We start from the raw sequence: 23,980 nt of genomic DNA, 5'->3' as shown, positions 1-23,980 counted from the left end.
TGTAAGTTATGTAATCATATTGCTTTTGGATTTTGAATCTTAAGAAAAAGCTCACCATTTCTAGGATATGGATGAATCATTCATGTTTTCTTCTATTATTTATATAGATTCACTTTTTTGATTTATTTGAAATTTATCTTAGTGTATGAGGTGAAGAATGCAATATTTTTTGACTGGTACTAATATATTGGAGTAAGGCTGGTACTTTGCTGGCTTTATAGTCTGTGCATATGTATTTATTTGCCCATTTGGTCTAGGAAAAAAAGTCAAGAATTGCTCTAAGGCTAGGGAATTTTATATTCTGTGTTAGAAAATAAAAAGTTCCATTTTCACAGAAAGAAGATCATACTATGACCTTCAGTATTACTGCTATTAAAAACTTTCAAAGGCTTCTGGCATTTTTGAAACTACTGGTATAAACTACATCATACTTTCTTACTGACTGTGTCAGGTAAGATAAACCAAAGATAACTAATTCCTGGATTAAAGACACACTAATTAAAATTAAGGTTAAAAAGTGAAAACTAAGATAGAACAGGAGCCTCACATAGGATAATTGCTCAATGTCTTTTTAGGTGAAATTTAATCAATGATTTTGTGGCCAGTTCTTGTTGCCTTGGGAAAAAAAGAATCGCAAAGCTTTCAAGGTTCAATTCTGAAAATGTATTAGCAATATTACCCATTATTATTAATGTTAGCAATTTTTTAACTAATCCTTCCTCAAACTGACATTATGCGATAAATGGATACTAGTATTTTTGTTAAGGGGACGACTGACTGAAACTGCCCACTCTGGCCAGGCGAGACAGCAGCCACTTGCATTACTAACAGGAGGTCCTGGTAAGGTGGGACTAACAAGCTACCATGCACCGGAAGAATTCCAGAAAGGTCAAAAGGAGAGAGAAAACGCCAGTGCGTATGTCCTACCAACCTCCCAGAATCCTCCTCCCTGGAATCCATCTTGACTGAGCAATGCATGCACCATCAGGAACGAACCTGAGTCACAGTGATTGGCCAGACACAGTCCGGACACTAACCTCATCACCGTAAAACCTGAGACTATGAGCCACGTGGCAGAGCAGTTCTCCTGGGTTCCCTTATCCTCCTGCTCTCCACCTGGGTGCCCCTTCCCAATAAAGTCTCCTGCTTTGTCAGCACATGCATTTCCTTAGACAGTTCATTTCCAAATATTAGACAAGAGCCCACTTATGGGCCCTGGAAGGAGTCTCCCTTTCTGCAACATCTTCATCAAAAAATTTAACTCTCAATCAATAAAACAATCAGTACTTATACCAAATAGAAACTAATACAACAGCTATTTTGCTATCAAGAGGAAAATGTAAAATATTGGAAATAATTCAAGTTAGATATTATTTAAATGCATGTCTGTTCTGTGATAAATTCTGAAGGAATTTTTTAGAAGGATCCAAATTTCTAAATGAGAAAAACAGAAGAGATTGTAAATGTCATGTCTTTAATACAATAAAGTCTCACTCTTTCACTTTAACCACTCAAGCCTATAAAGATTATTATTCAATAAATGCCTTTTTTCTGATCTATAACAGAGTCAGGAAAGGAACAGATGATAAAACATCAATGGATCTCTATAGTTTCATTTTGCCTACTGGGTCCAACCTTCTCATTAAGAAAGGCTTTTAATTTCAACTTGATCACAAAAATAAAAAGGTGGTCTGAACTTCAGCACTGAAAATCTCCTTCTTTCAGGCAGTGATGTTAATGACCTGGGAAATATGCAGGAAGAGAAGCAACAGTTAGAACCAGACACAAAACAACAGACTGGATCAAAACTGGGAAAGGAGTACATCAAGGCTGTATATTGTCACCCTGCTTATTTAACTTATATGCAGAGTACATCATGTGACATGCCAGACTGGATGACTCACAAGCTGGATTCAAGACTGCCGGGAGACATCAATAACCTCAGATATGTAGATGATACCACTCTAATGACAGAAAGCAAAGAGGAACTAAAGAGCCTCTTGATGAAGGTGAAAGAGGAAAGTAAAAAAGCTAGCTTAAAACTCAACATTCTAAAAACTAAGATCATGGCAGCTGGTCCCATCACTTCATGGCAAATAGATTGGGAAAAAGTAGAAAAAGTAGAAACAGTGAGACTATTTTCTTGGGCTCCAAAATCACTGTGGATGGTGACTGTACCCATGAAATTGAAAGGCGCTTGCTTCTTGGAAGAAAAACTATGGCAAACCTAGACAGCATATTAAAAGGCAGAGACATTACTTTCAAAGCTATGGTTTTTCCAGTAATCATGTATGGATGTGAGAGTTGGACCATAAAGAAGGCTGAGCGCTAAAGAATTGGTACTTTTAAACTGTGGTGTTGGAGAAGACTCTTGAGAGTCCCTTGGGCAGCAAGGAGATCCAACCAGTCAATCCTAAAGGAAATAAACCCTGAATATTCATTGGAAGGACTGATGCTGAAGCCCCTGACGGTGGCTTTGGCCACCTGATGTGAAGAGCCTACTCATTCGGAAATATGCTGGGAAAGACTGAAGGCAAGAGGAGAAGGGGGCGATAAAGGATGAGATGGTTGGATGGCATCACCGCCACACTGAACATGACCGTGAGCAACCTCGGAAGATAGTGGATGACAGGCAAGACTCGTGTGCTGCAGTCCATGAGGTCACAAGGAGTTGGACATGACTTAGTGACTGAAAGACAAAGGCAGGAAGAGAGATGGCAAAAGTCCTAGACTGCATATAATTCACCTCTGGCTGTGGCAAAACCACCTTTTAGTGGAAGCTAAAGTTCAGAATCTGTGACTGGAACAAAGTTTCACAGCTTGTTAATGGCAAAGCCAAGATCAGGCTCCAGGTCTTCTGACTCTGAGTCAAATGTTCTTTTTAGTATACCATTCAATTGGCCAGAGTAGACAGCAGGAAAATAATGTGAAGCGGGCTCAATGTAAGTACGTATATGCTTAGAAGTTAAATTTAGTTTTAAACATTCAATTCCATTCTATTATTTAAATTATTGAGAAATCACAATATGAAAAAGTTCAATGCTTTTCACCTCTGCCTAATATATTCTTTTTCTCTACCTCTTAATCTTGGGAGATAGTTTTCTAATAGACAATTATTACCTTACTGCATACAAAAACTGTCCATCAAAACAAGATTCTATAAACATTACTTACAGGTAGGAGATGAAAAGGATAATTATACTATAGGATCCACCTTAAATATACTGAACATTTCATCAGTTCAGTTCAGTTGCTCAGTCGTGTCTGACTCTTTGCGACTCCATGGACTGCAGCACACTAGGCCTCCCTGTCCATCACCAACTCCTGGAGTCTACTCTCAAACTCATGTCCATTGAGTCGGTGATGCCATCCAATCACCTCATCCTCTGTTGTCGTCCTCCTCCCGCCTTCAATCTTTCCCAACATCAGGGTCTTTTCAAATGAGTCAGTTCATCGTTATCAGGTGGCCAAAGTATTGGAGTTTCAGCTTCAGCATCAGTCCTCCCAGTGAATATTCAGGACTGATCTCCTTTAGGATGGACTGGTTGGATCTCCTTGCAGTCCAAGGGACTTTCAAGAGTCTTCTCCAACACCACAATTCAAAAGCATCAATTCTTCGGCTTACTGCCAAAGAACATTTCATAACCACATTTAATTAACTTACATAATTTCAAATGAGAAGACTAAAGCTAAGGTCAAATTAAAGTTTACAAAGTACCTACTATGGATCAGGAACTGGTGCTAGAGTCAAAGGACATGAAATCAAAGTCAAAAACATGTACTTCTAGCCTTCAGGACGAAGCTCATTTAGGCTGTGAAAAGTGAAAGTGAAAGTGAAGTAGCTCAGTCGTGTCTGACTCTTTGCGACCCCCGTGGACCGTAGCCTACCAGGCTCCTCTGTCCATGGGATTCTCCAGGCAAGGATACTGGAGTGGGTTGCCATTTCCTTCTCCAGGGATCTTCCCAACCCAGGGATCGAACCCAGGTCTCTCGCATTGCAGGCAGATGCTTTACCATCTTAGCCACCAGGGAAGTTGCGAAGAGTAGGACATGACTGAGAGAATTAAAGTCCAAGACTAAAACCCATGGGGGATGCTTGAAGATACCACAGAGTCATACGGAGGGAACTACAGTGATGGTGGTCCTGTTACTGCTGCTCCATCCAAGTTACGAGTCAGAAGAAATAGGGCCAGACCTCACTTGCATAAAAAAGTTAGGTCTCAGTAGCCTCCTACACAATTATTCAATATTTTTTATGAAAATAAGGCTTCAATGAGTTTTTCTACAGTATAATACAAAGATCTAAACTCAAAAAAATTATTTTAAAGTTTCTTAAATCACTGAGGACACAAATTACATTGAGAAATGCTAACTATAGTTTTATGAATTCTCTATGGTAAGATTAATAGTATTTCAATTATATAGTACTTATTCTACCTCAAAATAATTTGAGAGAATCTAGATCTCAAATTACTTGTTTGAAATGAAGGGTCCACATCTATCCCAAGTTTCTCTTTCCTCACTTTGGGAGACTGCTCCTAGGAAAAGGAGACAGGTACCTTTCCATGACAGCCAAACACTCCTTTCTCCAGGTAAATCGACTGCCTCGCCGTAGTCGGAAGGTGCCAGACGTGGCTGAGACTGGGGGAGGCGTTTGTCTCCACTCCGGGTCCTCTATTGGAATGGGTGCTGGTCTCATACTTAGCGTAGCCCCTGAAAATAAACAAGATACTTTTTTGTAAATATCTTGTAATTTACTAAAACCAGCATGAAAAATATATCGTGAAATCAACAACTGCCTTTTGCCCCTTCACTGGAACTTGCAGGCCCTATACATTGATACTTATATTTTAAAAAATTATTTGACCAAAATAAAAATCTCAGGAGATAAAAACTCTTCCTTAGGAAAAAAACCCATCATTAATTATTTTAAGTGTCATTTTTTTTTTCCAGCTAGTCATTTGTCTTTTATTTTTGTTTATGTCAACAAAGCTCAAAATCTATCTCTTCAGGGGAAAAAGGATATATGGTTTTTGGCCCAGTGACAACTTAGTCAAAGAATCTTCTGAAAAAATTTTCTTGAGATTCCTACTTGACAGTTTTAATCTTTCTGAACAATATACCCTACACATTCAGATCCTTTTGTTACTATTTAAGTCTTCAGGTTGCTGAGAAAATGGAGCCTTTTAAACAAAGTATGCAGGTAGGAGATGAATTTAAGATAACCCAAATTGTTGCTCCCTGGTGGCTCAGTCAGTAAAGAGTCTTCCTGCAATGTGGGAGACCTGTGTTCAGTCCCTGGGTCGGGGAGATTCTTCTTGCCTGGAGAATTCCATGGACAGAGGAGCCTGGTGGGCTACAGTCGAAGGGGTCACTAAGAGTCGGATGCGACTAAGCACCCTCACTTTCACTTTTCACTTTCATGCATTGGAGGAGGAAATGGCAACCCACTCCAGTGTTCTTGCCTGGAGAATCCCAGGGATGGCAGGGCCTGGTGGGCTGCCGTCTATGGGGTCGCACACGACTGAAGTGACTTAGCAGCAGCAGCAATCCACAGGCAAATCCTATCAATTTTATCTTCAAAATATATCCAGAATCAGACCAATTTATATGATCTTCACTGCTCCCACTTTAGAGTAAGACAGCATCATCTCTCCTAAACACAAATTCCTTGGATAGGTTCCAAGAATGGCCCTTCACAGTAAGTCACACCTCCTGGTAATCATGCCTTTGAATCTGGGTAGGCCCTGGGACATGCTGAAAATGGAGATAGTTTGAGGCTAGGTCATAAGGGCTTCCCAGGTGTTGCTAGTGGTAAAGAACCCTCCTACCAATGCAGAAGATGCAAGAGACAGTGGGTTTGATCCCTAGGTAGGGAAGACCCCCTGGAGTAGGAAATGGCAATCTACTCCAGTATCTTGCCTGGGAAATTCCGTGGACAGAGGAGCCTGGTGGCTACAGTCCATGAGGCTGCAGAGAGCTGGACACGACTGAACTACACAGCACAGGTCTTAAGAAAATTTGCATTTCTGACTAGACTTCCTGGAATGCTGGTTCTTGGAGAAGTTGGCTGCCATATAAGAACCATGACTAACCTGAGACCACGCTGTTTTAAGGAAGCCAAAGCCAGCCATATGGAGTGAAAGAGGCCCAGTCTGCTCCCAGCTGCTCCTGTGAAATCCACCCAGGCACCAGACATTTGAGAAAAAAAGCCAATTTGGACACCCTAGCTGCAGCAGAAGCTATGCAGAGAGGACAGCTGACAGACTGAAGGCTCCAGACATACAGTCCCAATATAGTTGTGTGGTAACCAGCTTCCAAGGTGGCTCCTGAGGAATCCCACCTCCTCATATTGACCTTGTTGTACCAAGATTAGTTTATGCGACCAACAACATGTCATGAAGTGATGGCATCCCACTTTTGGGGGATTAGACTACAGAATACATTGTGGTGTCTGTGTTGTTGTTCTGGCTCTTAGATCACTTGCTCAGGGGGAAACTAGTGGCCATGTAGTAAGAATACTCAGGACGCCAATGGTGAGGTCCATGTGACGGACCTGGCGTCTCTAGCCAATAGGCTGTAAGCAACTGGAGCCTGCAGGGACTCACAGGAGTGACCTTAGAAGAAGACTTGACTACAACCTCATAAACAACTCCTGAATTCCCAATCCACAGAAATTGTGAGATAATCGATGCTTGATGTTTTCAGCTGCTAAACTGTGGGGTAATTTGTTACACAATAAGATAGAACTAATAGAAGACACCACAACCATCTCCAGTTATTTCCCCAATTTTCTCCAACACATTGAGTATTGTGTTACAAATCATTCACATTTATAAATTTGGCAGGCAAAAAACATTCTAATAAAAAGATTTCACTATTAGTAAGAATGAGCATCTATTCCTATTTTCTGACAATTATTTAATGTATCTTCTCTTGTGAACTTTTATCTTTTGTCCTTCTTTCAGGTTATTCCTCTCACTGGCGTATAGATACACCACCAATTGCCAACCATATAGATTGCAACTGTTTTTTTCCAGTTTGTCTTTAGACTTTTTGTTTATGGTGTGCTTTGTGATCTTAATTTTTGTATAGTCAGATCTGTTCATCTGTTCCTTTATGGTCAATGTATCTTGTATTACTCAGAATATTTTTTTAGTTTTCACTTTTGTTTGCACTCTTAATATATACATGATCTCCTGTTATGTGTGATGTAAATATTTGACTTCTTCCTCAAATGGGCAAATATGTCACCTGCAGAAGATATTATAGACTGATAGCTTAAAAGGTGTGGCACAGTCTGGCCTTTTGCCATAGTTTAAATAAAAGTTTTACTGGCACACATCCACACTTCGTCACTTACATATTGCCTCTTTTTTTGGTACTCTAATGGCAGAACTGAGTAGCTGTGACAGAGACCACACAGCTTGCAGAGCCTAAACTATTTACTATCTGCCCTTTACAGGGAGAGTTTGCTGATCCCTGATTTAAAAAATTCCTGGCCCACACACTATGAAACTCTAAATTGAAACCTTTCTTTAGATAGCTCAAGAAAGAGGGCTCTGTTCTGCCAAAATAACTTGGCAATTAGATCTGGGCCCAACTCAAAATTAACAAAGTTTAGGTGTAAAAAGGGAATTATGGGGCTAGAGAGTTTCAGAATCCTTGTTTTGGTATTCTTCTGAATGCAAGCAGAATTTACAGTATAACGAGGGCTCTGGAGTCTAAGTTAGAATATACAGACTTTATTCTACAGCCACGATTCTACAGTCCAAAACAGAGCCAAACTTGTTACTATGGCTTATTAAGACAGAAGATCTGGGTGAGGCAGCAGGGCCCCATCCAAGGTCTGCTCTGGTAAAAGGATATAGAACTTCAGGGCTTCAGTGGGTGGAGGACAAGAAATAGGTCAGTGAGTTGCAACTAGTATGCCGTATCTGTAACTATGGCATGCTTTCTTAGAGTGATAAATGGGCACAAAGAAAACAAAGACTCTTAACCAAATCATGAAATGGAATAAGCCAAGTGACAATAATGGTTCTTTCCTGATATTAAGGTTGATTGGTAATGTAACTATACTTCTTCATAATATTCTGTATTTTCCAGGTTTTCTAGAAAAAGGAAACTCAGATGAAATAAAATTGGTCAGGAAGGAAAAGGAAAGGGGAGAAAGGGAAGGAGGAAGAGAAGAGAGTGAAGTAAGAAGTGGCCTGGTTACATTAAAAGAATTCAAGGATATTTATGCACAGAAGGTAGAAACTGAATGATTTCAAACTTACAAACAAACTTAATTTGAAACATAATATTATTATATTACTCTTGAGGGTTTCTTCTTGCTCCTTTTCTTTTGTCAATGTAGTAGTATTTTAAAACAGCACAAGAAGCATCCTGGAAATATTACAATAAACACAAGTATGACCTAGAAACATGTTCCTCTTGCTTTGGTTGAAACGGATGGAGAACAATGAATAACCCAAGAAAGCGTTCAAAATTATTGACTTTGAGAGAAAAATACAAAGATAGTGGGATGCAGGAACAATGTATACAAGAAGTAAACACAGGCACTCTGAGTTGGCTAAGGAAGCCACTATTTTTTCCCTATAGGAAGTGTGTTACCTGTGCTCTCTTCAGAAACTTTCTCCACATTATATCTGGGCCCCCATTAAGACAAAATTTTGTTAAGAAAATGCACATACCATCCCTGATACAAAGACTGACACTTTTAGTTTGTTTTTTTTAATGCTTACATTTAGAGGGGAAGAAAGGTACCTTTTCATTGTATGATTTTCCTTAATTTTGCATTTTCCCTCAAAACATATGCAAAATTTGCAACACAAAATTCTGCAGATTTATCTAGCAAATCTAAACCTAAGAGAGAGAGAGAGAAAAAAAAAACAATTCTTCCTAAACTGCTGATAGATTTTTAACATTTTGGTAACTGTTGTCTTTGCATATATAATTATTTTCTTGCTTCTCGGAATTACTTTTGGGTGAGCCTTTGCCAATCAGCTAATAAAACAATGACAACAAGCACGATATCACTACTCCATTCACAGATACTAGCTTCTCTATAAGTAATTCTTCATCTTCCCCACTGTCACACACATGATCTCCCTGAGGCTCTGAAACTCTGCAACAGCGAAAGGAGGAGGCATTACCTCTGATCTCCAAATTTACTTCATGTGCTTGCTGCATAAACCTCTTGGCAAACTTTATTTAACTATTTAATTTAGAAATATGCAGAATCACAGCCATGAGCCAAGAAGAACTCATCAAGCCCTGTCTGCTGTACTAATGTTTAAATTAGACAAGCAAAAGGACTGCTGAGCTTAATTTAATTAAATAAAGGGGCTTTTGATGTCAACCATGCTAAATTTCATACTCACTGCTTTAAAAATAAGCATTTTCTTGTAAATGTTTTCGTAAGAAACAAGATAAAATGTATTTGATCAGCTTCCATCAGCCTATTTTATTCATATGTCTTGGCAGGGGTAGGGTTGTGCTGGGAAATTCTGATGATTGGTCTGTTTATCAGAGAACTACACTATATCTGTAGGATTATCAGTAAAAAATAAATATCCACTCTATTATTTTTCTTGCTGAGTCTACTAAAAGAGAGACTTAAAAAAAAAAAAAAAAAAAAACTATTCAAATGGATCCAGAGTGAAGACGTTGAAAAGAAAGAACTTCAATAAGGTATAGAGACAGAAATGCTCTGAGCCCAGGAATAAAGGCACAGAATGTACAAATTTTTTTTTTTTTTTTTTGGTTGTTTTTCTAAATGCTTAAATTTAGAGGGAGGGGAAAAGGGGCACTTTTTCACTTAATTTTTCAGTTTTTTCTCAGAATATATGCAAAGGGATAATACCATTTACATTTCTTCTGATAAGCTATCTGTCCTAGACAGAGAAAAATATGAAATAAAAGATCAAGAAAAATCAGTGACATTGTATTTTCTAACTAATTGCCTCTCAAAATAGGTATGAACTATGTGGACCTAGGTTCTTCAGTTTTTTATATTTTGAAAGCTATAAACAGATAGATAATTTTCTTTTTTTTGCCTTTCTCCCTCCCTCTCTTCTCAATGTGTTTTTGGAATATATAACACAAGTACATGGTACAAAATTTAGAAAGACACAAAAAAGTTGCATAACTAACCTCCCTGCCACTCCTGGCCTCCTCTTCTTTCAGTTCCCCTCCACAGAGCCTTTCTTATCAATTTCTAATATACCTTCCCAGAGATGTTCCATGTTTATGGAACTACATATGTATGTGTATGTATCCCCCTATATAAACAGAAATATACTATATCATTAGTAGCCTACATTACTCACTTACAAATTTGATATTACCACATATAAATTCAATTCCTGTAAAGTCACCTTTAAAAAATAGCTACATAGCCTCCACAGTATTCCATTCTACAAACGTATCATCATTTATTTAACCACTTCTCGACTGAGATACATTTAGTTGGATTCTAATCACCTCTGCAATGACTTGCAAAGAAGATTCTGATGTATTACAGGCAACTACTGACTACACAGTGGATAAGCTATTCTTAGATGCTAATGTAATTTTGGCTAATAGTTCCAAAGTGCCTATGAAACAAGAATACAATCCTTTAGCTAAAACCAAAGGTTATTTCAAGATCAATGAAAGTGAATTTATCTAGAAAAAATTCTGTACCATATTAGTTCTTTTAATCAAGGTGAGAGTACAAAGAAAACCTTTTAAAAAGTTAAATTCCAACTGGTAATATCTAATTACTGTTGATGTAATAACAATGACCAACTGATCATCACTAACTTATCCTCTTTTCTTCAGCTAACTTCAAATTACATCCTACAGAAAAGACTAGAAAGTTAGAACTCAGAACCAGAATGGATGTGTGTGTGTGTTAGTCACTTAGTCATGTCCGACTCTTTGCAACCCCATGGACTGTAGCTCGCCAGGCTCCTCTGTCCATGGGATTTTCCAGGCAAGAATACAGGAGTGGGTTTCCATCTCCAGGGGATCTTTCCAACCAAGGAATTAAACTCAAGTCTCCTGCATTGCAGGCTGATTCTTTACTCTTTGAACCACCGGGGAAGCCACCAGAATGGATCTGATTCTCAAATGAAAAACAGGAAGCCTTTAAAAAGGGGACAGTGGGTAATGTAACTTCACTGAACAGCAAATACATATAATTAGAGGAACTTATTCTTAAAGGGTGGAGAAGGCAATGGCAACCCACTCCAGTGTTCTTGCCTGGAGAATCCCAGGGACGCGGGAGCCTGGTAGGCTGCAGTACACAGGGTCTCGAAGAGTTGGACACGACTGAAGCAACTTAGCAGCAGCAGCAGCAGCAGTAGCATTCTTAAAGGGAGACTCTATATCCTTAAAAAAACCCTGCTAATCAACATTTGGATGAATGCTGTTAGCCCTTTCCCATTTTTCCTGTTGAAACTGAATTCCAATCATCAAATTCCACAATTGACAGTGCTATCTTGATCAGCTACAACAATGCTGACCTGATAGTCTGCTTTCCTGTTTCTAGGGAATTCCTTTTCCTGGTATCCATGTTCCGGTCTGAGACTAAAGTCCAGCCCTGAAATCCAGTGTGGGAATTTACCTTTATCAGCCATGATTAGATTATATGTCAAACACTGATCTGAGTGCCAAACCTAAGAGACAAAAATCCCTTCTCTTACAGAGGCTGATTGCCTGACAGAGTTGACTAGTGTTTGTCCTCCAAATTCTTCACTGCTCTGCTATATATATTCTGCAACATGAACAATCCCTCTGATAGTCTCCCTGGTAGCCAACTGCCAGCATATGACCAGGTTTATGAAACCCCTGGACACAGGTCCTTATTTACCTTGCCTAAACCTTGCTATCACCCACTCCAGTGTTCTTGCCTTGAGAATCCCAGGGACGGGGGAGCCTGGTGGGCTGCCGTCTATGGGGTCGCACAGAGTTGGACACGACTGTAGCGATTTAGCAGTAGCAGCAGCAACCCTCGCTATCATAGTGTAAGCTGCCGTATTCAACAGATCAAGTGCCATGTTTTTGTTCCTCTCCTGATTTGCTGTGCTGTGGATCATCGAAGAAGCCAGCTCTTTGGGAAGACTGCTTAGAGCTCAGATTGAAGTGTGGCCTCAACATGAATCTTTAGACTGCACTGTCCTATATGGAAGCCACTAGCCACACCTGACCGCTGAGCACGTGAAGTATGGCAGATGCTTCAAGTGTAAAATACACACTGGATTTCAAAGAAAAATAAAGAAAAGGAGAGAAAGAGAGGGAAAAAGGAAAGAAAAAGGAAGTACAGAAGGTGGGGGAGAGATCTCAGTAACCTTTTAAAGTGTTGATTAAATGTTGAAGTGATAACACAAACATAAATATATTATCAAAATTAATTCTAGCAATTTCTTATTTCTAAAATTTGGCTATTAGACAATTTAAAATTATATACATCATTTGCATTATATTTTTTTCTAAACTGTGCTGTTTTAGAATGTGTCACTAACGGCAGCAACAGCAAAGTCATTATTTTGAGAGGTTTGCCTGCATATCTAGATGTTGTTAGAAAAATATCTAAAGATGAAAATTCCTCTTTATAGAAAAACTGCCAGCTAATAAATAGTGGAGGAGTGCTAGACTACATCATTACCATTTTACACTCCTCCATCAGAATAACTGATTCAGGTGAGCATCATCAATGGATGCTAAGACCATTGGCAAAATGGTTGTTACAAAAAAGGCAATTTATCCAGTGTCAAAATAACGCCTGAGAGATTATTTACAACCCGCAAAACCAGGATCTAGTGGCCACCAATTTAACAAATAATCAAACTTAGCAAATGAGGAGTGGTACAGACTGACTTTTACATGCCTCTTGACATGTGGTAACATGAGGTAAAATTACCTACAAAGCATTTGCCCTAATGTTTTATTGTGAAAATTTTCAAACATACAGCAATGATGAAAGAATTTTATAGTGATTATCTGTACCTATACTCCCTAATATTTTACTATACCTAGTTTATCACATTCATTTTATCCTCATGTGCTTCAAAGTTAATTAAGGCCATCAGTAAACGATGTATGAATTACTCTTGCCAAACAAACTGAAGCTGAATCTAACCAAGCTTCCAATCCTAACTTTCAGTTTAGGTGAAATACACAGGGTATAGAAAAACAAGTTAGTTCACACTAAGAGGAAAAAGAAAAGCCCAGAATGTAGGACACTTTGTAAGATTAGATGGTTTAAAAAATTTATGCCATGAAAGAAAAATTTTAAGTGACTAGATTTCAGAGTCTAAAGAGACATAATAAATTCCAATTTGTCAGCCTAAATAACATTTAATTTTTAAAAAAGCTAATAAATCAAGGGTATGGGATTAACACATACAAGCTACTATACATAAAATATATAAGCAATAATGATTTACTGTACAGCACAGGGAACTACAGTCGGTATCTTATAATAACCTGTAATGGAAAATAATCTGAAACATATATAATTGAATCACTTTGCTATACACTTGAAACTTAACACAATATTGTAAACCAACTACACACCAATTAAAAATTAATCTTAAAAAAAGCTACAAAAAACATTCTCTCAACAACTAAAGAAATATGAATATGGACTGGATATTAGCTGATATTAAGGAATTATAATTAATTTTCTTAGATGTGATAGTAGGGGCTGTGGTTAAGTAGTATTATCCTTTTTTTAAGCAGACAAATGATAAAGACCCCATGGACAGAGGAGCTGGTAGGCTACAGTCCATGGGGTCACAAAGAGTCGGACATGACAGCGACTTCACTTTCACTTTTTCTTTTTTTCTTTAATACTAAAGAGAGAGAAAGAGTGTGTTTGTATATAACCATACATTTAAAAATTCTTTTATTTTATAGGTATAACACAAACACAGCAAATTGTGAACAATCACTGTATCTAAGAGGAGGGTAAACAGGTGTTAAGTGAGTTAGTTTTTCAACTTTTTTGTACATCTGTAACATTTCAGTATAGAAAATGGGGCGCTGGTTAGTTTAAAAAATTCATTGGGGAGAGTATGCTGTTCTCTTTTGTCTGCCCAAGCCTTTCAAATAAAAAGTGATCTTTGAAAAACAAGTCTTACCACAGACACACAAACAAACATGTCTCCATAACACTATTTCCACCTCAGAGCCAATGCTATTATTAGCTAAGAGTCTTCAATACACAATATTTGGATTGATAATTTAGTCTCTAAACAAAGGCTTTAATGCTATAGTGTTACAGAAGAAGCTCAGTCACAAGGTTAAACTTGAGACTGACCTCACTGTGACCAGTCTTTGTAATGTGTAGACTGAAACAGTCTGTCAAAAACTTCAGATTTTACTTCATATACCACCTGTATCCTGCAATAGATCTTGCATATCCTGTTAACTTCTGACACAAAGGTTTCTGTGATCTTTTCCCTTAAGATTTCATTCTATTCGAAGCCCCAAAGTCAACAGGGCAGCTCACTCTAAAGTCCAAAAACATATTCATTACCCACAATTAGAATTAGAAACAGAAAATTATTAGCAGAAACCACTGGATATGGTATACTGTGAACAAAATAAAAATATTAAATTTATATTACTAAAACAAGATTTAGAAAAACACATAAAACTAGGTATGAAATATTGTATGTAGCTTTAGTTGAGGGCAGGGGGAAATGACCACTGACAATCATGACCATTCTTTCCAATTACGGTTAGAAATGTCATATAACCTAGAAACAGAGAGGCACCTTGGAGGAAGCGGTGAAGATGACTAGACAATGCTGAACACTGAACTAAAAACTAGTATAATAATCAGGGCTTAGATCTTATGGTTAAAGAGAGTTCTCTGGCATAAAGGAGCAACAGCAGTGTATGAAACTACCTTGGGGAAGACAAATCAGCACACGGATTCAATGAAGGAATTAATTATACTTGTCCTGTTTCAAAGGCAATTAAAAAAAGGAAAAATTTTTTTACCAGGGTTTGTCTTTTCAAGCTGATACCATCGGTAAAATGCTCTTTTCTTCTGTTCACTCAGGTCTGACCCCTGCTGCAATAACCAGTGAGAGATCCGGCTCTGGCTGATACCTATGGAGAAAGAGAAACAGCTGCTGTGGGTGCTGCAGTGACGGACGTTCACGAGGCGTCTGCTGGCACTAGGTTACTGGGTACTTTACTCTCCTACTCTACAAGGAAGCTGCAACTTGAGCAAGGCTTTTAATATTGGGCTTCTTTGTAAAAGCTGGCTGCAAGGATAGATTCAGAAATGATCTATCAGAGGTCAAAGCATTTTATTTACCAAGACTTCAAAATGCTTTCTAAATTCATCTCTAAACCAGGTCCCAAATATGAGATAAAGTCAGAAGTTGATTCAATCTGTGCTCCTTCAACCACCGTCACCACCTCCACCCCAATACTGATTTATGACATTAGAACTTTTACCAGATATTTAGAAGGAAAAAAACCAAGACAACACATTATTGATACTGATAAAAAGATTTAGGGGCTGAGAAAGGAGAGGTCATTGAAAATACTCTCCTCAGTAAGGTTTCTGGATTATGTTAACTCATTTAGGCTAGCTCGCTTGTTGATTTATTTTCAGGCTTGTTAGTACAGATAACTAACAGCTGGAAGATTTACAGCTTATGTACAATAGCACCTCTTAAAAAACCCCAAGAGGTAAAGATGTTCCTTTAACAGACTTATCCAAACACTGAGCAGAATATAAAGCAGCAGTTTTCAGCTATCACTAAAAAGTTCTTGACAGCAATTAATAATAAATGTGAAACACCTCCACGTGAAAGTAAAAAAGCACATCTAAAACTTACTAGGATGAGAATAACATGCTCCTTCGGGTCATTATAGCTATTCCAAAAATGAATAATTCAACATACAACTGACAAAAGCGAAGAATAATAGGAAATATAAAACTATCTTACATGCCCATAAGGCACTTTCCAAAAGACCATTCAGCGACCATAAAGGGTTAACAGCACTAAACTCTCACAAGGAATTACTTATGGTAACTGGATAGTACTGAATACCACCTGTGAAACACCTGTTTAAAGTTATACTGCACAATAGGAAGAGTGGTTATCATGAAGTAATCACACGCCCAACATGAGAATCAGCAGGTCTAGTGATCACATTGAACTAATTAGAAGGAAGTCCCCAGAGTAGAGTTCTGTACTTGTAAAACTCCACATTAAAAGAAAAGTTGAGTAAATGGGGGAGGGGAGTTTTGTTAAGGTTGAGCTGAAGCATGGTTCTCTGATTGGAAACCTTTCATTTTCAAAGGATGAAATTCAGAATTTTCCAAAAACAAAGGGATTATGTTCTCAGATCATTCTCACAGCAGTTTTCCAATGGGTTGAAGATTTATGTCACGCAGGTGCTGGTAGCTATCACTGTATGCTTGTTTTAGGAGAATGCAAATTATTCAGTATAATTAAATTAGCTGTGTTTACCAGTGCTTTCACTGAAAGTCTGGTTTCAGGCATTACACTTTTTTTTTTTTTTTAACGTGACTTTTTAACAAGAGTGAAGAAAACAACCATTTACCACCATGAAATCAAAACTGATTTTCATGTCAACAAAATGAAACTATTTTACATGGATTCTTACACTGGCATCATATACTACTCAAAAACAGAGGGAATCTGAGGAAAATCTGTTAAGAAAAAATCAAAGAATATATTGGTTCTGGTACCTACAGTATTACATCTTCCTCAGTCAGTCAGATCACACACAGAACAAACCACAGCGCCGACTAGGCATTAGAGCTGTTCAAGCTCTAGCTGTGCTATAGCAAGGGAACAGGGCAAGAGCCCAGCAAATGGACAGTGAATTACGGTATATTCATATAATAAAATCCTGGGCAGAATTTTAAACTAATGCTCTGTAACAGCCAAAGACAAACAACAGAAAACCAAAACCAGCCAAACAAAAAGCCATCAACTCCAAGCGTTGGTAGGGAATGGAGTATAGGATACTTTCATATAGCTGATGGAAGGGTAACATATCAGGGCCCCTTTGGCAAAGAGCTGAGTTTATCTACTAAATCACTAGATTTACTAGATCTACTAAAAAGATCTATTAGATTTACTAAATTTACTAGAATCTACTAAAGCTGAACATATATGATCCAGCAATTCATTCCCACAGAAATGTGTACATACCCAAGAGAATGTGTTCAAAAACACATACACGAAGGCTTTTTTGAGCATTTTCTATCATAGTCCCTAGTTTAAAAAAACTCAAATACAAATAACAGGAAAATGCACAAACTGTGGTATCTGTGTATTCTACCACACACTACTATACACTGTTATTTGTTGCTATAGTTTAGTCACTCTGTCATGTCTGACTCTTTGTGACCCCCATGGGCTGTAGCCTGCTAGGCTTCTCTGTCCATGGGATTTCCCAGGCAAGAATACTGGAGTGGGTTATCATTTCCTACTCCAGGGGATCTTCCTGACCCAGGAACTGAACCCACATTTTCTGCACTGGCAGGTGGATTCTTTACCACTGAGCCATCACAGACTACTATACCAAGTAGGAAAAGGGTAAACTACTGCTATATGCAATCACATGGATAAATCTCACAAAAATAATTAATAGTCAGACATACACATAGAGTCATGCACAATACTGTATGATTCAATTCACGTAAAGTTTAAAAACAGACCCAGTTTATCTGTATGTATGATGATCAGAATAGTGCTTAACTGATTAGGAGGGAGGTTAATGACTGAAGGCATGATGAGAAAGGCCTATGTAGTCACCAGCGCTCTTCTTGAACTTAATCTGGATGGTGGTTGCATTTGTGTCTTCACTTTGTAAAAGTTATTAAACAGGGTACTTTTCTCTTTACATTGTATTTCAATAAAAAATGGTTTTTTTCCGCAAAAAAAGTTTTAAAAATTCTATGTAGTGCTAAAAAAAATGAAGTATGTATCAATACGGAAAGATGTCCATGATATATGGAAAAGTACATAGTTTAATGAATACACATATTTTTATATAATCTATGTTGTTCTGTACAGTAACAAAAGCTCATATATAGCCAAAGATACACTATATGAACATAGAATGGTGGACTCTCCCTCCATTGTGCATCTCTATACTGTTTTCTTATTCTGTCTACAAATATTTATTAATGTTATTTTTATCTTTTCCCTTTAAACACAACAAACTTTATTGGTTGCTTTATGAACACTGTAATTAAGTTAAACAAAACATAAGTGCAAAAAGAAGTTAATTTCACCCTTCCCTGGCCAATTCCATTCTGGGGTAAGCAATGTTAACTGTTAATATATGTTGTTTTGCAATTTTCTCTATTTGTAATAATTAATTTAATAAAACAGAGAGAGAAGTTAATAAAGAATAGCCTCCTGTCCAGTCTTTTGTGAGGGGAAGAAATAAACAAGGAACTTCTTGTAAACTTAATCTCACTTTTTGTAAGAAAACAAAGTAATAAATCAGGTAGCTTTTTCCAGAAAAGGCACTATAAAACTAGAGCATCTACAATAATACATTTCACAATGATATTTCTTAGTTAGCAACTTCTTCTGGGGCTGTTCCATGTCTTTTGAACTTCAACTGAGCTAGTGTCAAAAGGCCCTGAAGCCTCTCTTTACTGGGAGAAAATTCTCCTAATTCCCTTTACCACTGTTTCCACTGCTGAAAACAATGTCATTCTCTGATGAAAGTTTTATCTCCTCAAAAGCTCTTTTCTACCTTGCACAGGGCAGACGAAAAGAGAAATTTACATATAACCTTCATACACTGAGAGACTAAAATTAACCCCTGATTAATTTCTTTCCGATAAGGAAGTGATCACATTGTATTCAAAGGATGAAAAAGCCTCCCTGCCCATCTCATTCATATTCCTTTCTGAGTGTCAGCTTTATCAGGCTCCTTCCAGTCCCTCAAATACCATGCTCCCTTCCACTAGAGGGCTCTCCACCACAACCCATTCTTGTCCAAGTCCCCCAGTACTGCAAATTTCAATGCTGCTTCTTCCTCTAACTTCCTGTGGCGTGTGATACATCATCTTCATGCTTGGAATGCTGGATACAAACCCCAACACAACTTTTTAGCCAGCTTCAGGGATTGCTATGTTATCTCCTCTCATGTTAGTGCCCCAAGATTCCATGTTTAAGCATCTTTTCTCACTCTACACTCTCTCTTTGGTCATCTCATCTACCAAAAATCATGGTTTAAAGTATTTAAATACCAGTGACTTCTAGCTGCTGCTGCTGCTAAGTCACTTCAGCCGTCACTGGAGCACCAGCCTATTCCTTTCAAACCATCTGCTGGATAGCATCATGAGAATTTCCCACAGGCCTTCAACACAGTAAACTTGATTCATTAGCTTCCTCCTTTAAATCTGCTCTTCTTGCTGTGTCCTCCATCTCAATTTTATCTTCCATTCCACTCATTCTCCAAACTCTCACATGCTTACTAAATCCAACCTTTTCTCTTCCAAAAACTCTCTTTTTCCAGTCCTCATTCCTGCAGTTTGGAATCTCAGCCTCCCTTGCCTAGATAATGGAAATAACTTTGATGAAAAGAACAAGTCATCTAAGATACATAAAACGAAAAACCCTCAAGATCAGATCCTTTTTAATTAGAAAAAGTAGAATGTGCTTCATGAAATTTTCTACTTGAGAGCTACAGTTATTTCTGCAATTCACCTTCCACACTGTGAGAGACATGTCTCAACATTTTTAAGTTAGAAGGCATGCATCCATTCCCCATAAAAATAAGTCACAAACTCAGAGAAAAAAGTCCTTCCTCTATCTTTAACCCTTCTCTCATCCTTAAACGTATCCTTGTTTATTTGGTGTGAATATTTCCAATCTCCTTCCTATGCATTTAACAAACAAACATGTACATACATGTGCTCCCCTGGTGGTTCAGACAGGAAAGAATCTGCCTGTAATGCAGGAGTCATGGTTTGATCCCTAGATTGGGAAGATGCTCTGGAGAAGGGAATGGCGACCCACTCCACTATTCTTGCCTAGAGAATCCCAAGGACAGAGGAGCCTGGCGGGCAGTCCATGGGTTGCAAAGAATCATACATGACTGAGTGACTATCACTTTTACATATATGCCATCTAGGTTTTTTTTTTAAAACACACATTTGGAGTTATTCCATACGTAGTAAGTAACAATGTTTCTCACATCTTAGAATTTTCTCATGTAGCACACTATGAATCTTCATCATTCTAAGCTACATGGTATTTTACAGCAGAAATACACCATAATCCACTTAAACACTGACCTATTATTAGACATTTCAACTGTTGCTAACATTTTATGATTATAAATGATGCAATGAACACTCTATGCCTGTCTTTGTGTATGTAAATAAATATTTTAGGGCTAATTTACAGGGATGGAATTTGATTTGTAGCATATGAGTGGCATTTAACTTTGTGATAGATACTACCAAATTGTTCCCTGAAGACTGTACCCAGTTTTATATTCTAACCAACATGGATGAGCATTTTCCCCTACATCATCACCATTACTAAATATTATAAAATTTACTTTTTAAGTCTGATTTGTAAATATTAACACATGCTCATTATAAAAAGAATTCTAAGCGATTCAGAGGAGAGTAAAAAACTTAGGAGGATAGCTAATAAAATAAATTTAGCCAGATTTTTACCACTTAGAAATAACTACACTCATTACAAAATCACTCCAAGCATACTTGGACACCAAATAGGCAGAAATAATTACTAAAATGAGATACTACTACATTCTGAATTTTAAAATGTAAAAACATCAAATAAGTTTGATTTGATTCTAACACAAGAAAAAAAATTTAAATACACTAGAGAGAAGTGTTAGTTACTCAGTCATGTCTGACTCTTTGCAGTTGCATGGACTGTAGTTCGCCAGGCTCCTCTGTCCACAGGAATTCTCCAAGCAAGAATATTGGAGTGGGTTGCCATTTCCTTCTTCAAGGGAACTTCCTGACCCAGGGATCGAACCTAGGTCTCCTGCATTACAGGCAGATTCTTCACTGTCTGAGCCGTGAGGGAACCCTGAGAGAAAGATCTACTCAAGTTTAGCAAATCCTTCTCTAAGGGAAATGGCGTTTCTAAGGGTGCAATAAAACAAACAAACAAACAAGGATCATATAAAAACATTAGGAGGCTGGAAGCACTGTTTTCTAACTTGTGGGCAGTATCTAATGGCTCCTGGCTAAAAAAACTAAGAAAATTAGCTGACTGTGATAGCTAGGCTCCAGGATGACTCCTAATGATTTTCTCAGTGTTCCTACCTGTATGTAATCCCCTCCAACACTGCTTCAGGGTTGGTGTGTGCAACCAACAAAATATGATGACTTACAAGGCTAAGTCATGAAAAGTTACTGTTTTGCTCTCTCTTAATAGTTGGTTCTGAGAAAAGCTAGCTGCCATTTCAGCCCTATGAAGAAATCCATGTGGCAAAGAACTGAAGTGTTTCACTAACAGCTATGCAAGTGAGCCCTCTTAGAAGTCATTCCCCTAGCATTAGCTAAGCTACTGATTACTGTAGCCTCCTGAGACACCCTGAACGAGAATGACCTAAGCTGCTTCTGGAATCTTGATCTATAAAGCCTGAGTGAGAGAATAAAAATGTAGGTTCTTTCAAGTTGCTAAGGTCAGTGTAATCTTTTCAGTAGCAACAGATAACTAATACACATGCATTATAACATACTTTCCTCATTTCCTTCTCCAGTCTGTATATCCATCTCCTATATTTGGGAGATACTTGACTATTTATTTCTGTATAGTCAACATTCTGTCCTGGACTCATAACTGCCATAGCTGTTTGCTCACAGTTGTATATTTAAATGAAATCAGGATTTATCATACAGTTTCCCACCGTTTCCATTCCTAGCTCTGTATTTTTGCTTTTGTTGTTCAGTTGCTAAGTCATGTCTGACTCTTTGTGACTCCATGGACTACAGTACCCCAGGCTTCCTTGTCCTCCACTATCTCCCAGAATTTGCTCAAACTCATGTCCACTGAGTCAGTGATGTTATTCAACAACTCTGTTGTCCCCTTTTTAACTGAGGCGTATTTTACATACAGTGAAGAGTTCAATGAGTTCTGACATACGTATACACACAAGTGACCATCACTCAAATCAAGGTATAGATTATTTTCATGCTGTCTAAAAGACTCCCCTTGTCCTCTTTCCAGTTAATGCTTTAATTTTCTATTTTAAACTTTTGGTTAGTAAGATTTCTTCAGTTTTTACCAGCAAAGGTTTATTGTTGCTGCATTCCCCAGTCCTTGTATGCTTGCCTTTCACGTTTATTCTTTAAGGAAAACACTACAAGGGAATTTTAGGGGAGAGTGTTACACTTTCCTTTAAAATGTTAAATGGCTGTAATGTCAGGAGGTAGCAAAGTAAGGCTTTCTGAATAGTTAGTCCCCCCAAAATGCAATGAGAGCAAAAACTGCTCTACCATAAAAGTACTGGCTGAAGTTGTCAAAATGAACTTTTTCAGAAATCTGGAAATTAACCAAAGGTGTACAAGTATTCAAAAGAAAAGCTAAATTTTAGTAAGGCCAGCTATACGAAATTTTAATTTGACCTACACTCATTCCCATCATACCAGCATTGCAATCACAGTGAATAGCAAGGGTGCTCTACTAGCCACTGGAGAGGGAAAAACATGTTTGGAGTTCCCCAAAACACCATTCTAAGAGAACTGTCATTATTTCACCTGTTTGGCAACTTCTGGGAAACTCCCATTTGCAAAGGCTATTCTCATTTGACCTTATCCAGACCTCACTCAGTGTGAATAGCCTTTTCCCTGGGAGGGGAGAAGGAAGGGAAGTGGTTTGTAGAAAACGATCAGTGGTGATCATTTAACATTGCAGGTGCCTGAAGTGATGATGCTAACAGTTGGGGCAAACAAAGAACTGAACAAAATATTTAAAAAGCTGAGGAATTCTTAAGATGTCTATGAGGGTCTTTGGAAAACTCTGACATAGTTCCAGGAATCTACAAGGCCAGGTACATGTACAGGGCTGTGCACATGTCTAGGGCTGTGTGCATGACCAGGGCAACATGCGTCACAGCAAAGAACTATGAAGCCCTCACCTCTGGCTGACTCTGAGACACCTTACAAGCAGAAAGTGAAGGGTAAGGTAGAATTATAAACTGTCTGCCTGAGCATTAAAGGAATGTTTCAATATATATACAGAGTCCCTCAGCAAAGCTGGGAAATTTATTGCTTGTAAGCATTTAAAGAAATCTCTATCCAATAATTAGCTGATTGCTAAGCTAACAAGGAAGAGACTTCAGAAACCACATACTACAAAGATAAAGAATACTGAATTTACAGGATTAGATCAGGAAAGTACCTAAACAAAGAGCAACAAAAACAATTATAAATCAAGGGGCAGGGAGGAATCTGATTTCAAGAGTTTCCACATTAAACTGCCAGTTTGGGGGGAAAAAAAAAAAAGCTTATGACCCATGCAAGGAAGCAATAAAGTATGACACACACAGCACAAGAAGCAGTCACTAAGAAACGTCTTCGAAGAAACACAGGTGTTAGACTTACTAGACAAAGATTTCAATCAGGACTAAATGCAAGTATGAGAAAAATGCATCATCGAACAGAATATCAATAAAGAGGCAGGGATGACAAGAAAGAATCAAATTCTGGAGTTGAAAAGTACAATAAGTAAAATGAAAAAATTACTAAAGAAACTCAACATCAGATGTTAACTGGCAAAAGAAATATTCAGTAAACATGAAGATGGGTTGATTGAGATGATCTTTTATAAGAAAGAGAAATAAAAATAATGAGGAAAATATAGTAGAGTATCAAAAACCTGTGGGACACCACCATGTATACCAACATATACATAACGGGATTCCCAGGATGAAGAGAGAGAGTAAAGTTAAAGAAAAAAAAGAAAGAATATTTGAAATG

The 23,980-nt window shown here is 37.9% G+C and overlaps 1 protein-coding gene across 9 annotated transcripts in view; it reads right to left on the bottom strand.

Annotated features, from left to right (window-relative positions):
• Positions 1-23,980, bottom strand: part of HMBOX1 (homeobox containing 1) — a 203,734-nt gene that overhangs the window by 61,241 nt on the left and 118,513 nt on the right. For all 9 annotated transcript variants that reach the window (XM_005907649.3, XM_070376005.1, XM_070376008.1 and 6 more), the window contains exons 5-6: positions 15,001-15,111; positions 4,560-4,713 (exon numbers count right to left, since the gene is read on the bottom strand). In XM_005907649.3, the coding sequence (XP_005907711.1) occupies positions 4,560-4,713; positions 15,001-15,111 (265 nt within the window). The remainder of the gene's footprint in view (positions 1-4,559; positions 4,714-15,000; positions 15,112-23,980) is intronic.

Source organism: Bos mutus, chromosome 8, assembly GCF_027580195.1.
Source record: "Bos mutus isolate GX-2022 chromosome 8, NWIPB_WYAK_1.1, whole genome shotgun sequence".
Lineage (NCBI taxonomy): Eukaryota > Metazoa > Chordata > Mammalia > Artiodactyla > Bovidae > Bos > Bos mutus.
This window is presented reverse-complemented; position numbering and strand designations above follow the sequence as displayed.